Source organism: Taeniopygia guttata, chromosome 3 (genome assembly GCF_048771995.1).
Source record: "Taeniopygia guttata chromosome 3, bTaeGut7.mat, whole genome shotgun sequence".
In the NCBI taxonomy this organism is placed as follows: domain Eukaryota; kingdom Metazoa; phylum Chordata; class Aves; order Passeriformes; family Estrildidae; genus Taeniopygia; species Taeniopygia guttata.
Window position 1 is genome coordinate 59,038,411 of NC_133027.1, and position 17,528 is coordinate 59,055,938.

At 39.6% G+C, this 17,528-nt stretch overlaps 1 protein-coding gene across 3 annotated transcripts in view; it reads left to right on the plus strand.

Annotated features, from left to right (window-relative positions):
- The window catches only part of AKAP12 (A-kinase anchoring protein 12), a 30,569-nt gene extending 13,684 nt beyond the window's left edge, over window positions 1–16,885 (plus strand). For all 3 annotated transcript variants that reach the window (XM_030268013.4, XM_030268014.4, XM_072926939.1), the window contains 3 exons: window positions 7,307–11,040; window positions 11,806–13,700; window positions 14,257–16,885. In XM_030268013.4, coding sequence (XP_030123873.4) covers window positions 7,307–11,040; window positions 11,806–13,698 — 5,627 coding nt within the window. In that variant the 3' untranslated portion in view covers window positions 13,699–13,700; window positions 14,257–16,885. The remainder of the gene's footprint in view (window positions 1–7,306; window positions 11,041–11,805; window positions 13,701–14,256) is intronic.
- Window positions 16,886–17,528: the final 643 nt, after the last annotated feature.

Consider the following 17,528-nt stretch of genomic DNA (forward strand, 5'->3'; position numbering starts at 1 on the left):
AAAAGAAAAAGCATAATATTTTTTCAAAAAACTTAGGTCAAAGAAAGACAAGCTTACGTCTTTCTCTGGGAGACAAAGTACTATTATGAAATTTAAATAAACCCCGGGGGTTTTGTGTTTTTTTTCTTTTCCCTAAAGATAGCTAATTTGCATTGGAATTTCTCTGATTGATGACATGGCACTAGCTATCTAGGAAATCATTATTTTCATTGTATTAATAATTACTCTCTTGTATATTGTTTGCTAGAGCCAGTGAATGAATTCAACAAATAGGGGGAGTTTATTCATGTGAAATACTCCAACTTTACAATACATATCGACAACAAAGCCTGTAGAAGTGCGGCTCCATTTGGAGCAGGCCCTGGGGAGGACTGGATGTGATTTGAATCAGTGAGTAGTGGAGGAGATATCCTACTGCTGTTTACAATAGGGTTTTCATTAAACTTGATGCTTAATGAGCTTATCACATGCTGAGTCTTTTTCCTCAAGGGTACTCCATTTTTTTTATTTCCTTTTATTGTTAGCAATTAAAGGTTAAACTGTTGTTCAAAAGCAATGTCTTTATAGGTTTGCACTGTTTTGATTGTTTGAGGTTTTCCTTATTTAATAATTCCTGTGGAAGAACCTTAGATTTTCACTGCAGCATAGCTGCTTCTATAGTACATTTCCCAAGAACTGCATTTAGCTTGTGGTATGCGTTACCATTTCTTGGAAGGGACAGAGAACTTTGCTTTTTGGTATGCAGGAGTGTATTAAGCTGTCATGTGTCTAATTAGTGCAGATGCAGCTTCATCTCCTTTGTAGTGAGTTTGATGTTTGCATTAGTTTTTATGTGGTCGTTTTGATAAAGAAAAATTTTCAATCTGCTTTTCATTGTTCATTAATCAGTAGGGGTTCTCAAAAATGTTGCAGTGTTTACTGGCCTATATTACTCACCCCATCCTTGTTGCTAATGGAGCCATGAATTTTTTTTCCCCTTAAAGACCCAAGTGCTAGACTTGCGTCTATCTTACGTTTGGTGAATAAATTTTATTTTAAGAAGCAGAACCAAGTCACTGAATGTGCAATGTGGACAGCATGTCTAACCATGAAATTTCATAAATATTTGTAGCATGCTGGTTTGGTTCCCAAACAGAACAGCTGTGCTGGTCTGAGAGCAGTTTATTATTGTGAGTGTATTGAATGAAGAATTTTTAACTACAGCAACTATATTCAAGCCATAGCTAGTGACCCTTCTGGCTTTAAAAGTCTTCTGGTTTTTTTTAAAGAACTACACTTGTTTTCTGATTTTTAGGGCTGATTCTTGAAACACTAAAATGAAAATAGAAATATCTTAATCTTGAATAAATGAAATACATAACTTTTACTGCTGGAATTTGAGAAGCTGGGCTCAATTGGAATTTGAGAAACTCTGGGTTGGAGCAGACAAGTAAGCTAAATCAAAACTTCCTAAAAATAAAGATTTTTGGGGAATGGTAGAATGCTGCAGCATCATAGTCAAAATGATTATATGTTTGGAGTTTTTGTTTTTGTTTTTTCAGTTACTTTTCTATGATGTAGTTTTCTGGGGGTGCTGCTTTTGCTTTCTAAAGGAGCTCTAAGCCATGAAAAATAATAGATATTTGTAGTTTGTTCCTTTTTTCGGATTTAAAAAACGAGCACAAAAGTATGTGGGATTTTAAAAGTTAACTCTTCAGTTGCCAACGAAGTACCAGAGAACTGAAGACTGAATAGTACTTGTTTCAAAAGCTTTGAAATAACAACATGATTGAAAAGTTCATGAATTGCATGGATGCACGGTGAGGTTCAGCATGCAAAAATCTCTGTAAATCCTCCCTCATTATTTAATTAATCTGAAAGAACTTGTTCTTTGCAATGAACATGGCAAATCAATACTTGGAAAATTGAGTGAATAGAAGGGAGAAGGACATAGTATGTCTTTTCTATGGAAGAATTGTTTGTACATTGAAATGGAATTAAATATGGTGTATAGCAAGCAAAGGAAGGAAGAATTTGTGAAAATACATTGTTAAGCAGCAGTGTCACAGTTGTCGTTTAAAAAAATTGAATTGCTAGAAGGATAACACATAATCATATTTCTGTGTTATTTTTTTACTGTGAAGTTAGTAGTATGTTTGATTTTTTTAAACCCAACCTTCTGAAAGTTGTGATTAAAATGATCCGAATTTGTGGTATAATGCCCAGATTGTACACTCTGCAGTGGAAACTTAGAAGCACAAGATTGAGCACTTTAGCATTAAAAAAAACAAAACAGCCAATTTCACAAATAATTTCAAATAGCTACTTTTTTCTAAATAAATCTGTTCGGGGTAGGTTTTTCATAGATATTGTAATTTCAAGCTGTGTCTTGGTTTTTAATTCCTCCCTTGTATCTATTTTTATCCTTTTGTTATATTGTCATTAATGTTTCTAATGATAATTAGAAGAATTAGTTAAGAGAAAACTGTATTTGACAAATACAAGCTTGGTTCAGATTTTTTTAACGGCGTTCTGTTTGTGTTCCTCTGAGTTTTAGAGCAGTAGCTGGTGGTTTGTTTGTGGTTTTCTTTTTTTCTTTTACAAGTTGTATTTGTGGCAAATCTAGACACAAGGAAGGCAAATGATTGTAAAGTACTCCTCAGGGCTGTGGCATTTGCTTTTGCTCATGCAAACCTAGTCAGAGAGTTGTGTATGTGACCAACAGCACGATTTGGCCCTAAACACTGAATAAATGAAAACAGTACAAAGTCCTCTGGAGCCTTGCAGTGGCCAGAGGAGTTTGCGAGGTGGCCGCTGGGTGTGTGTCACATCCATCTGAGAGATTGAGAATGTAGGGAATTCATGGAAAAAATCCAGCGCAGTGCTGCAAATCCTTAGGGGGAAAAGTCAACCAACTCCAGATGTTGACATGGTTGACTTCAAGCCCATGAAGTGCTGTAGATTTAACTCTCACAGTCAGCGTGCTTTTTTTTTTTTAACTCTTTGGCAGCTACCAAGGGAGAAACACATTTTCACTTCTGGAGAGAGATGAGGGCTGGGAGCAGTTAAGTTGCACTGCTGACCGTGTCTGTCAGTCTACAAAAAGAAGAGTTTAATTACTCATTTAATTACTCATTTTAAGGAGTTCAGTAATTCTGAATATATTAATTCTCCAACAACTGATCAGCATGCTCCTGATAAAATAGAAATAAAGTCTTACAGTGGACTAAGTACCTATAAAATTGTGAAATCCAGCACTTTTGATTCCTCAGGACTGTCAGTTTTGAAAGTTTCATTCAGAATAAAAGTTGCAGTTATTAAAAACATGAGCAGCACCTTGATTCAGTTAAAAATATTTGAAAGGTTAACTAGTATGTAAGCAGTTAAAATAGGATTTCAGTGTTGGTCCTTAGCCACAGTGTGTTTTAAACAGCTAAGTGTATCAATTTTATGATATCACCCCTGATCTTTATCACCTCCTCTAGGTATATTTTTGTTGAATTCTATTCCTTGGCTAGCACATAGCTTGTAAAGTACAGCCTTGCTCAGGAGAGACCTAAGGAAATGTTATTAATATCAGTATTTTATTTTATTTGTTTTATTTTGTTTTTTGGTAGCTGTTTGGATGAGCCTCTCTGGTGTTTCTTAAAGGTGCTTTCAAAACCATTGAATTAATTCAGAAAGTGCTGGTTGTCTTGCCAGAATACCTGTGGTAGTGACATGCTACAGAGCTCTGGCCAGCAATGCCTTGTGTAAGTAACTTCCAAACCTTTCTGCATTCATAATTGCCCTCACAGGTTTTGGGCACTGAAGTATCATTAATAAGAACATCACTAAAAATTCAACTGCTAAATATAAACTTCCAGTATACATTGTGAAAGTACAGCTTGGATATTTGTGGCACTTGAGCTTTGTCACACAACAGTGGCAGCTTCATGGCAACATGAAGGCAAATTTCCTGAATGGCATCCCTTTCCTCCAGCACTGAGGAAGGGCATCAGAAATTCAATTTTAAAGAATCTTCCAGGGTTTTAAAAGGTTAAAGAAGGAGACAGAGTAGACACTGGGTGCAACAGCAGCAGGTCACTTAACAGCTGACACTGGAATGTTATCTTGGGGATGAAATACCTTCTGGACAGGTTAAATCCTTTGGTGGAATTGAAGGTGTAGGGCTTGGGCAAGGTCTCTTAAGTATCTGTGTGCCATGAGGGAGAGATGGAAGTGTGGTGTGTTGTAGTATAGCTATGACTTTTCAGACTGGTATTAGTAAGTGTGTGTTCAGTCAGTCAATATTTCTGTTCGTTTTTCCTTTTGCACTGTGTTTAGTGAAGTGTTGCAAGGTAGCGTGTCTGCTGGGCGGACTCATGAGGAAAGACCTCATTACTGTCGGCTTGATTTAACAGTTTTGAAAGCTTATCACTGCCTCTAAACTGTGTTCTCTATTTTTATGATTGTATTTGCTATCTTAATGCATACCCGTACCTGCAGATTTTGTAATAGTCACAGCTCTTTTCACCCGCAAGACATTTTACAGAAACATGGTCTTTACCTTAGGGAGTTATGAACATCTCATTTTATAAACAGAATAAGCAAAAACCCTTTGAATGCTTATCTTAAATATTAAGAGACGCCTTTATATACTGGTTTTACATCTTATCTCTCTTTTGAAATGGAATGCCTCATTTATTCATATTCTTTATGATTCCACTCTTACAGTAGTCCTGTTTATCCATAATATCTGAAATTCATATAAAATGCCGAATTTACACTAAACTCCTGGTTTGGGACAGAATTAGAAGAAAATTTGGAAGGAAACTTCCAAAACGATGTTTTCTTAAGGGAATTAGGAAAAAATTAGGAAAAAATAAAAAAAGAAATGTCACCTTTTTACCATTTTTTTTGAAACCTCAGGATTTTCAGTGTTTGAAGCATGCATTCCCAGGGAGTGTTTGCAAGAGGAAAGGTGAGCCCATAGAAATCTCTGGCTGCTCAGCAGTCCCAAGTGCTTTCCCTTCTGCACTGCCTTCCTGTGCTTCTGGTGCTTCCCACTTAGACCCAGAATTCCCCACTTGCTCTCAGCACTGTATTTGAGTCTACCTTTATCTAACTCATGTCAGATGGAGATTTTCATGTGTCTAAGAAGTAAGCGCATTGGGATTAATGCTGGGCTGGGACAAACAGAAAGACTCTGTAGACGTGGTTTCCAGCAGAGATGCTGAGGCCTGGTTCATGAGGAAATTTTTGTTCAATGATCAGCATTTAGCTTCAGAGCTGGTTAAGCAAAAAGAATAATTTTTAGTGTAAACAAGCTTAAGACTATACTAAAGTACCTGTTAGTAAATAATTATAAAATACGTGATGTTTTCAAGATAGTCTCTGAAGAAGTGCCTCTAACTTCGTGAATTATTTTATGGAAATGACAAGGAGTTTATTTCCAGACCTTGCAATAAATGAACACAGACACAAGAGTGGTTCCTTGACTTTATCATTGTATAGTCTCAGCATACAACTAAATAAACAAAATGTAATGTTTGATAAGAGTTATTTTGCTTGTGGATTGTACAGGTGTTTGCAAGAATTATATTCCCAATGGACTAAAAATTCTGGCTGCTTCTTCAAAATGTCTCTTTTGTCTTCGCCCTCACAAAGGACTCAGTTTAAACATCTCTGGTCTGAAATGTTCGGGGAGTTAAAATGTTAGCAGAGGTCAGGCTTTTAGTTGAATTAGGAGTTAACAATTAAGATAAATAATATTCAACTGTTATATAAAGCTTTGCTTATGTTGACTTAGAAACAACCACCCGTAGGCTGCTGATAGTGAAATATAATTTGCCCTCTCCATAGCAATTAGAATCCAGTATCCTTGTAGATTTTTTTTTTTTTTGCTTATTTTGTAGTTGCAGCCTTACCTGGACTGCATTGTCTGTGTGCTTCTGAAGAAGCAGCCCTTAATAAAGGGAAAACCAGGCAAGAGGCTGTGAGGCATTTCTGGAGACCAGGCATTCCAGCAAAGCAGGACCAGCAGCAGAGTCAGAGACAACTTCAAGGTGGTTCAAATAAAAGCCAAATCACTTTGGGGAAGTTAATGATCATATCCTTTGTAAAACTTTCTCTTCCTGCCTCTGGACATTAAAGTAGCACATGTACAGCTTAAAAAAAAGGACCATGTCGTCTTCTAGGGTGTTGCTATTCAACATTGAATATTTTATAATAATTTTATTTTTTCATCTTTGCGCTCTTAACAGGTTTGGTCAAAGAGAAGGAGTATGTTCATTCATGGCCTTGCACTTTTGCCTGTTGCACAAAATCTAGGGTCAAGAACAATATTAAACTGAAATCCTAACAACATCCAAGTCCAAGTTTAGGGTCTTTAGTATGCCATAGATGTAATTTATATGCCAGTCTCTGAACTTGAGTTGGCCAGAGGAGCAATAATACTTAAATTATCCCAACAAGACTGAGAGGGGGTTTGCCTATGACATGAAGGAAAAACGCAAACTGTCCTCAAAAAAAAGATAATGCAGACATGCGAGCAGTGGAGTTTTACATTCTTGCATAGTAACAACCTCATTCATTTTAAGCAACATGGAATTGCTGTAGATGGTGATGCTATGAATGTATTGAATATGTACGTATGTTGTATTGAAGAATTCCAAAGATTCATGATCTTCAAAGCAATATATTGTTACCTAACTAGTTAGTAAGGGTTATGAGTTTTCAGAAAAGCAGGTAATTTCCCATGGGTGTTTTCACATCTTACTATTCTTTTGGGACAGAGCTGTAAAATAAGCTTTCTTTTTTTTTGTCATCATTTTAGGTCAACAGGCTTTTTTTGAGTTTTGTTTTGTTTGTTTGCAGGGGTTTTTTTTTTGTTTGTTGGGTTTCCTCAGATGTATCTATCTGCATGGAAATAGTTATTGAGCTTTGCTCCAGGAATAATTGCATATATTATTCTGTATAGTCTGCAATAGAAATATTTTTTTTACCCAAACTTGCCATAAAGTAACCCATAAACCACACAAAAAGAACTGCAAAATCAGGGTGTAGAATAAGAGAATATAAGTTTGAAAGGTGCATTTGCAACTAATCTGTGGAAAGAGCTGTACATGTAGTTAGTTCAATGATATGAAGAAGGAAAATAATTATAATAGTGATAGAACAGAAGCTAATTCTTAAAAATGTACTAGTAGCATATAGAAAAGGTACACAGGTAATAATAGAACATACATGTTTATGAAAATTAGTAATAATGAAAAAATATATAAAGGTATAATATAACATTAAATTTAGAAGGAAATTAACTGGGGTTTTGTTGTTGTCTAAACAGTTGGACAAACAGAACATTCTGGTGTAACTTTGAAGGAAGACACTGAAACTGTGGAGACAAATCCATCTGACTCTGGCACCAAGGACAGTGTAGATGCCGAGAAGGAGGATGCTCATTCAATTAAGCAGTTGCCGGCTTTGGAAGAAGTTGCAGAAGATCAGGTGGCAGAGCCACAGTCTTATGATCTGGGTTTTAAAAAGGTTTTTAAATTTGTTGGGTTCAGATTCACAGTGAAGAAGGAAAAGACAGGAAAATCGGATCCAGTTCAGCTGCTTACTGTGAAAAAGGAATCACAGGTCCCTGAAGGAGCTGATGATCAAAAAGAAGTTGCCTCAGAAGAAATGGCAGTGCCTGAGGATGTACTCTCTGCAGAAGACAATACCAAAGATACACTGAGAAATGAAAAAACAGAAGATGAATCTCCTAAAATACCAGAAACAACTGAGGTTTGTTCTCAGCCAGCTGCTTTAACCACTGAAACTGCATCACCATTAAGAAAACTTTTTACTCAAGGATGGACTGGATTTAGAAAAAAGAAAAGTTTTAGGAAGCCTAAAGAAGATGAACAACAGTCTCCTGTGAAAGAAGAGGAGAAAGAAATAGAGGGGACAACATTAACAACTGAAATTGATGAAAAGGAGGAGAAACCGGAATCTGAGAAGCAAGATGAAGAGAGGAATGTGACAGCAGTAACTAGTGAAGTGCATGAAAAGGAGCGAACTGAAGGTGAAATGCAGGAGTCAGAAAAGACTCTGGCAGCCACAGGAGTAGAAGAAAGTGAAAAGAAAGAGATAGTCAAGCATGATGAGCAGGGACAAAAAGAGGACCCAACAGCAGCAGCTGTAAAAGAAAGTGCAGAGGGAAAAAAAGATGAAGATGATCAAGAAAGAAAACTGATGGAAGTCTCAGAAAATCTTGGTAAAGAGGAAGAAAAAACTGAAGAAGGAGAGAAAGAAGGTGAGGTGACAGAGAAGCCACTAAAAACAAAGTCAGTGGTACCTCTTGTCACTGACAGTGTGGACAAAGAATTGAAAACATCCTCAGAAGTCCTATCTGTGGGAGAAAAACTGGAGTCAATGGAGAAGTGTGAAATAGATGACAGAACTGAAATAGCCTCTGAAGAGACATTTGAAACAGGATCTGTGGCAATGGAAATTTCTAGTGATCAGCTTAGAAAATCTGAAGGAAGAGAAGGAAGTAAACATGCTCTTCTTGGGAAAGATACAATAGATGAAAAAACAGAGGAAGCAGAATTGAAAATGTCACCCACAGCAGATATTGCACAGGGAGAAGCTCTGGATATAACCGCAGAGAAGAAAGAAAGCAAAGAACATGAAACAAAGTCAACTCTCAGTGCTCCTGAATCAAAGTCCTTTTCTACTTCTGAGCAACCAGTTGACACAGGGGATAATCAACAGTCAGTCAAACCCGCTGATGGAGGACTACAGGGAAAACCTGGCACAGATACCACTGATGCTGTCAAACTAGATGAAACAACCGTGGAAAGAACTTCTGAAGAGGCAGCTGGAAAGAGGCCTCTTGAAGGTATCACAAATGAAGTAGAACTCCTGTCGTCTCAAGAAAAGACTAAACTACAAGGCAGCCCTTTAAAGAAACTCTTTACAGGTACTGGATTGAAGAAGCTGTCTGGAAAGAAGCAAAAAGGTAAAAGAGAAGAATCTAAGTCAGGGGAGCAGGGGGAACCAATTCAGCACTTATCAGATTCCCCAGATAGCCCAGAGGAACAAAAGGGGGAGAGTTCTGCTTCTTCTCCTGAGGAGATGAGTGAAATTCCCTCTTTGGAAAAATCTGCAGATGGAATGCAGGTCACTGAAAGTGAAGACGCCACAATTCCAGATGTGGAGCGAAAAAGAGAAGCTGTTACACCTTGGGCATCATTTAAAAAGATGGTGACTCCCAAGAAACGTGTCAGAAGGCCTTCTGAAAGTGATAAAGAAGAAGAAATGGATAAGACAAAGAGTGTTGCAGTATCTGCAACTGAAAATGTTGTTGATGAAAATCAGGGAGAAATACAAGAAAATGGAATTGACCAGAAACCAGAGAAAATTACAGAAGAGCCCAAAAGAAAAGTTGATGCGTCTGTGTCCTGGGAAACTTTCATATGTGTAGGTTCTTCAAAGAAAAGAGCCAGGAAGTCATCATCATCTGATGAAGAAAGCCAAAAAGTAGAAGAGTCTGGACTGAGCAAAGAAACAGCAACAGATGCAGTTCTTACTAGCTCTCAGGAGAGTGATCAAGGACAAGGGAATTCTTCCCCTGAACAAGCTGGAAGTCCATCTGAAAGTGAAGGAATTTCAACATGGGAATCATTTAAAAGGTTAGTTACTGCAAGAAGGAGATCCAAAACCAGAGTGGAAGAGAGAACTGAGGACTCTGTTGTGGGATCTAGCCTGGAACATTCAACATCGGATGGTGAGCCTGGGAAAGATGAATCATGGGTTCCATTTAGAAAGTTGATGCCTGGACGCAGGAAGAAAAAGTCAGATGGAAAGGCAGAACCAGCACATCTTAAACAAGCAAGAGAAGACATGGCAGAAACAGCTGAGGAAGATTCTGATGTTCCAGCTGTTGTTCCTTTATCTGAATATGAAGCAGCAGAACAGGAGAAAATGGAAGCTCAACGAGTGAAAGATGCTGAAGTGATGAGAGAACAAAACAGTGAGGTAGAGAGAGCAGAAAAGTTAGAGGAGACCCTGAGGATGGAGCAAGGATCTGAAGGGCTGGTAGATGCAGTTGCTGTTACCATTGTGGAAGAAGAAAGGGCAGTGAGCAGCATTGAGGAAAGGTCACCATCATGGATATCTGCTGCTCTGACAGAGTGCATTGAGCAGGCAAGAGAAGAAGAAGAGAAAGAAACTCAGAAAATAGCTGAACCGGGTGTTCCTGTGGAGGATGCTGTGGTAGCTCCTAAGACAGTGCCAGAGACTAGAAAGGATGTAAGTGATGACACCACAGCAAGTGAGCTGGAGCTAACTTCCGAAGCCGTGACTGCTCTGGAGACAGCAGAAGCTTCCTGTGCTGAAGAAACCATGGAGGTGTCCCTTGCCGAGGAGACAACTGAGATGGTTTCTGCTGTTTCACAGTTGTTAGAAACCCCAGATACTACAGAGGAAGCTACACCAGTTCAAGAAGTAGAGGCCACTGAACAAAATTTGAAAGAATTGGACAAACAGACACAAAAAGTTCTTCATGAAGTTGCTGAAAGAGTAAAGTCAGATGTAACACAGCTGATTAGTGAAAGAGCTGTGACAGAAACTATAATTACAACAGTTCAGGGACTTGAGTCAGAATTGAAAAGTGGTGCTAAAGATGGGAACAATGTTGGCCAGGAAACTGTTCTGCTTGAACAGTCCTTGGAAAAAGAACACAAAGAGGATGGCTCCCAGCCCCAGAAAAGTGCAGGGAGCATTCAGGGCCAAAACAATGTTAAAGAGAATGTATTACCTGAAGGTTCAGAGAAAAGTGAAATACCTTCTGCGATGGAAGAAAGCACAGAAGGACATCAAGGATATTTAGAAGACCATAAAGAAGTCAATGAAGTGCAGAGGACAACAGAGGAAACTTTATCGCATGGCACAGAGTTTCACAGCACTAAAGCCACCACTCCCAAGGAAGAGCTGTTTGCAAAGCAGGAGCCTTCAGAACAAGAGACAAATACGGAGTTTACACTGGATGAGACAAGAGATGAATGTGCTCCAGAAGGAAAGCCTGCAGTAAGTATTGCATATAACACAAAGGTTGATCTGTCAAAGTCAGCAAAGTACCATACCTTGTTTAGAACCAGGTTGTGGGCATATTACTGTTAAGGACCTTCCTTGTACAGCCTGAGACAATTGAAGTTCATTTTCAGTGAGAGATACACAGATGTCTAGAAGCAGTAGGCACTGCAGCTTGTGTGCAGGGTGAGGTGGATGCAATGCCTGCAGAAATGGAGTGGGAGATGGTGTGCATAGATACAGAGGTACTGAAGGAATTGCCATTAGGGCTCCTGCACTGCACAAAGTGACTGAAGATATTATATGATATTATATGAACACCTGAGATACAGCTGTGATCCATGTGACACCATACACATTGGATGGTATCTTCAGTTGTAGGTAGAAATACAGGTGAAGCTGAGGTACCTCTGCAAAGGGCAGACATGGAAACAACACCACTATCTCCAGCTTTAAATGCTGTAGTTACTGTGGCTGGCATATTGCTACCTTCTTCCCTACCTCCTCATCTTCTGGCTTCAAGTGTTTGTTTCAAGTGCTGCCAGCTGTCCCTTCCTTTAATTAATTTTGAGGCTGCCCTTTGTTTAATGAGCTACATGTCCTCAGAAGCAACACAAGCTGGGATCTTGGTGAGCTACTAATCCCCATGTCATCACTTTGTGCTCTTTCCATAACACTTGTCCTTTTGGGTGTTGTGTTTTTTCACCTAGAACATTGCTGGTCACTCCGTGCTTTTCACAGATCTGTTGCAATTCTCCACAGGTTCAGGACAAGACAGAGGATGAGACCTCATCCTTGGGGCTTACAGCTGAAAAGCTTGAAGAAGAGGGTAGAATGCTCACTGTGGGATCAGAGTGCACAGACGCAGATGTCACAGTCTTTCCTGTTAAAACTGAGAAACAAGATGGAATTCCTGACTCAGAAGAGCAAGTTTGTACTAAAGGAGTTCCTAGCAGGACACCTGCCCTGAGAGAGGAAGATGATGCTGTGCACAACGGAGTAAAAAGCACAGAAGTCACTGTTCCTGAGGTTCTGCTGCAGAGCAAGGGAAAAACCTCTGTCCATCCTTCAAAAACAGTTGGCTCAGAAGCAGCTGCAGATGTGGAGCAGAGCATGAATGATGAGTCTGACAGGGACATTGCAGCAAAATATTCTGTGCCTGCCATAGAGCCACAATGCAGGGACAAAACAACTGAAACCCCCTCCAAGACTGATGAAGCCAAAGGTGGTGAAGTGGAAGGTGCTGTGCTCAAATCTGAAACATGGTTGGAGAGCACTTCCGTTGTTGCTGAGGCTCCCATGCAGATTGAAGCAGATGGGGCATCTAATTTAGCATCAACGTGCCCAGAGATCGTTGAAAATGGAAGTGCTGTTATCACTGATAAAAGTCCTAAGAAATGTGAAACACCTAGCAGTTTGGCTGGAGAAGATACTGTGAGAAAAGGACAAGAACTTGTAGAAGCCTTGAACTGTCAAGGCTTCCAGAAAGAAGATAAGAAAAATGAGCAATTGCTGGAAGAAGCCAAAGAAGTATTTGAATATGAAAAACAGGAAGCTGTGAGACATGGTGAATGTTCAACTGCTGTCCAGCAAGAGGAAGGCTCTGATTCAGCCTTTCCACAGGCTGAAAGCTTGGGGGCTCTGAAAACACCTGTGGCTCTGGCAGCTGCAGCAGGTGGAGAGCATGTCGTGGCAGAAACTGCGACATGCACAGACATGACAGCCAAAACTGTACAGCCCTTGGCAACCACACCAGAGCAAATGGCTTCTGAAGAGGTCCCAATTTCTAATACTGACTGTTCAGGCTGTGGGACTGCAGAGCTTGGTAGTGTGGAGGCACCCAAGCCTAGAGTCACTTGTGCTTCCATGAATGGAATATCGGAGGAGCAAGAGCTGCCCCAGAGCACAGGACAAGCCGAACACAATGGTGTTCCTCCCAGTCCCAGTCTGTCTCCCAGCCACCCAGAATTTCAGAAGCATGTTGTTCAGTCTGTGACCATAGAGTCCCAGAGCACAAAAATTGTATTGAATGCCATCCAGTCAGCTGTTCACAAACTTGCAGAAACAGAAGAGTCGGCTGCCCTTGACTCAGAGGAGAGCATTAAGTCCGTAGGGAAAGGCCCATCAGATAAAATTGTGCCTGAACTTCTGGGGAGTACACAGGTAGATCAACAGCTTCCAGTAAAAGAGGAAGAGATACGGAGTAAAGAACAAGAGCTCAAGCAACCAGGAATAGTGAAAACTGCTACCTTAACTGAGTCTGCAACTGTGGAAAAAGCAAAGGACATGCCTTTAATTTCTGAGATGCTGAAAGATGGGCAAAGTCAGAATTCTTTAACAATCATGACAAGCCCTGAAGACATTTCAAGGGAAAGTGTGAAACTTCAGAAATCAAGCCTAGAACAAAGTACTTCAGAAGATTCAACCAAAGACGCCCTAGACCTACACACACCAAAATTAAGGGAAAAAGAGGTTGGGTACATTATGGAAATGTCAGACCAACATACAGGACAGCAAACATGCAGAGAAAGTGAAGAACAACCGTATCACCCACCAGTGGAAGATGGGAAAACACAAATGTGTGAGGATGACAGTTGTCAAGAAGAAACATCTTGTGATAGACAAAGTCAGAACTCGGTGGCTCTGACGCCTTGAATGTAAGTAGAGTTCTTAACCGGTATTTATTTCTTTTCTAAGATAGTTTGAAGATCTCTAACCTGTTATCTCTAATATAATGTGGTGTTTTGTTTTGTTTTTAATTACTTTACTGAAGGGCTGCCCTCACTTCAATGGCCTCAGACTTGGCCTGTATTTTGGTGTGGTATTTTTGGGCGGTAGTAAATGTATTTTTCAGTTTTCCTAGATAGGAGCTCGCATGACACAATTTAATGTATAAACACATTAAATCAATTTAATGTGCAAACACATTCTATAACAAAGCTCTTTTTTAAATCCTGAAAGATGTGAATATTGCCTTGCATGGTAAACCTGGAGTGCCTCACGTACAAAGTTCTTTGCACTTCAGAAGAATTTGAATTAGAAATTACAAGTACAGTCTCTTCCTAGGATATATACTGCACTTGCTTCATTAAGTCATAAGACCTTTATTTCTGAGAACTGCTTGGGAAAATTTTAAATTTAAATAAATTTAAAATATTCTTTGGAAAGTAAGCAGTCATTACTAAAGCTTTTTTACTGTCATCTTTCTTTCAGATGTGCTAAGCATCCATGTGGCATTTGGAGAGATGCCGGTCCTAGAGAACAACTGACAATCCTGCCACAGAACCAGGAGCTTTATTCACTACCCTTTATTCTTGGATGTTAACATCTGTTCTTTCGAAGACCTCGCCTTGCCATTTTTGTTAAAATGCCTTTAATATTGGCTGTATCCATACCTGTGTTCTATTTGAAGGTTATTTGTCTCTGCCCAAAATAGTCCATTAAGACTGGAGATGCACCACTGAGTGACTGGGCGGACCACTAGAATTTTTGCCACGGTTATTAATGTCCCCTCATTTAATGTGTGTCCTGTCTGTCCAATGTCCTTGAATCCCTTCACTTGTCCCTGAGTTTCCCTCCCTTTTTTAGCAGTCTCCCTTACCTCTCACATCTTTCCTAGCTGCCTTGATCTGACCTGTGAATGGCCGTAGGTGCTGCTCAGATTGTGTGTGAGGAGGAAGAGGAGGGCTGACTGATGAGAACACATGACACTTCTGGATATGTCTGTCAAACAGCAGGAACTGGATCACGCACAAATTGTCGAGCAAGGTGCTCAAGTTTGCTGCCTTTCAGTCCCATGCAGGTGTCTCTGTCCATTATTCAGTTGTATTTGTGCAGGCCTGATTCAGTCAGAAATTATTTCTACAGTGTAGCTTGAAAGGAGATTGAAAATACCCTTCCTCTGTTGTTCCAGACTTCAGGTCTCAGGACTGGACTGTAATGTATTGAATATTTATATGTATGTCTTAAACCCAGTTCTGATTTTAATGTAGAGCAATGATACTTCAGTACTGTTTAGGCATTACCTTAAATGAATATTGTAGAGTAGCCTGGAGAAGAAATCAATACTTATTGGAGCAAAAATTGATAACGTGTAATTTCCTATTTATTGTTCCAGGTTTTTCCCCTGTAAAATCTCTCAAAAAAATTTGGCTGTCTTGCTTTGAATATTTATATGTATATCCTAAACCCAGTTCTGATTTTAATGTAGAACTATGATATTTCCAATGACAAAAGGAGAGCCCTGACCTGACCCACTGCTCACTTCTACTTGCAGCCCTCCCTGGTTTCTGAGAACCCTCCAGACACCACCATTTCACCATCACGTGGTTCTCGTGCCACTGCCTTTGTATCTCGCCCCTCTCATTCCGAGCTCTGCTAATTTCTGGTCCCTGCCCCATCCAATGCAAAGCCTTTCCCTGCCCTATAAGGTCTAACATCTTTCCTGCATACACACTTCCTTCTTTCCCAACCACTGCCTGAACTGTTTTCCCACCACACCATTTTCTGAAATTCTCCCCACTCCTGACAATTCTGTCTTTTCTGAGGCAGGAGTAGGAAAGAGGGAAAAAAGGACTTGGTAATGAGTTCTGCCTTGAATTTCAAAGAGCTGATGAGATTTTTGGGGTACTGAGGTCTTAAAAAGCTTCTTGGAAGGTGGATTGGACTGACAGCAGCTGAGACCAGAATGGACGGGTGATATAAAGATACTTAGAAAGCCCCTAGACTGAGAGTCCTGGGATGTCTGTCCCCAACAGGAATTGGTCCTCTCCTTTGAAGTTTACTTTAAAATCGAACAAGGGGTACAAGTCAGTACTTTCAGCTCTGATTTCCAAAGTGAAGGTTGCAGATTACACATTGTGAAACCAATGCCCATCAAGTTGAACAATAGCTCACTCTCATACCTGTATAGTAATTTATTTTAAAATCAACTTTAGTGTACAAATGCTCTTGTTACGGCAGGTGCTGGCCTCTCCTCGAGGCTGCGCGTCCAGCAAGCGATGTGACTGATTGCACTGGTGTGATTGCACCATCTGGTGCTGCCCTATGTGGAAGCATCAAAAGATTTTTCCTTACCTCAGAGCGAATTATATAAATATTTAAAGCCAAACAATGTGGTTTCAAACAATCCAGTCTATATCTGTCCATCGTTAGTGGCAGCTTTCCCCCTTGGCTTTGGGCAATTCCAAAAACCTCAGTTGATTTCCACACGTTTAGGTTGGCTTGCAAGGTAATGATGCTCTTAATAACACCTCACAAGTGCAAACTTGGCTGAATTTGTACAAATTGTATACCTATGTACCTTAAGCCATATTGCAATAACTGCAGCAGGTAAAACAAAATAACAAAAGCATGACCTGTGTAATCCTGATTCTTACGTTTGTAGCTCCAAAGCTGTTAATAATATGTAAAGTTACTTCTTGTCTGAACCTCATTTAAATAAAGCTAGCTTTACCACAATGTAAATTGTCTGTTGGTAGTAATTGAGCAGGCAAGGGCTTTTAACTTGCCTGTTTTCTCCATTAATCCAGGGCCTAGGTAAGCAATGCAACAAACCTAACAAAACAAATACAAAATCTTCTTTTTATAACTGACAGATAAAAAAAACCTGCTTCACCCAAAACCACACTAATGGTGCAGGGAGCATGTCTCCACAAAGAGATACTACTTTGTTCCAGTGTTTTGCTTTGGCCTCTGAAACTCCTTGAGACTGTGACTTCTGGCTTGTGCTTAAAAGCTTGAAGCTTTCTCTAATCCAATGTATTGGGTTACTAAATTTGATTTTGTGATTTTAAGGTAGATTTCATTGATTGAATAAAATGCAACTACAAATTTGTTCTAACCTGTGTATGTGGTGAGTTTTTTTTCACCTTGCTTAGTTTAAATCATTTTCTGGTTGTTGCTTCATCTTCAGGGAGTTAGATTTGCTCCTGAGAATTTGCGTTCCAGTTTTGATGTGAATTAAATAAGCTAATTAAACCGAATTAAACTATGATTTGGCTCTAAGTTTCAATAAAATACACGTATTTCGGAAGAAGTATGAATAGGGTACTCCAGAAGTCTGAAATAGTTTTATTAAATTCAATACAGAAAACAGCATTCAGTGAGCCAGCATGAAAAAATGGTAAATCATATGCATTGCTGGTGTGACTAAAGTATAGAAAACTCCAGCAAAGCAACAACATAAATTTCCTTTGTTATAGATCAGCAGATCAAGAGTCTTAGGCCCATAACTGGTATCTTTAGGCTCCCCCATTTCTGCTTAGCAAGGGCATACAACACCGAAATCTGGGTGTGCCTGTTATTTATGTTAGCAGACCGTGGACTTCAGGCATGAGGTTTCCCAGCTGTTCCTGTTCGGTGGCTGAGGCTGATTAGCAGTGTTTGTATCTCAAGACAGGTTCACACCTGAATGAGTTTTGTAATAATTGGTGCCTTCCTATCCTCAACTAAAATGCTAAATCCCCTATCTGCAAATACTTAGG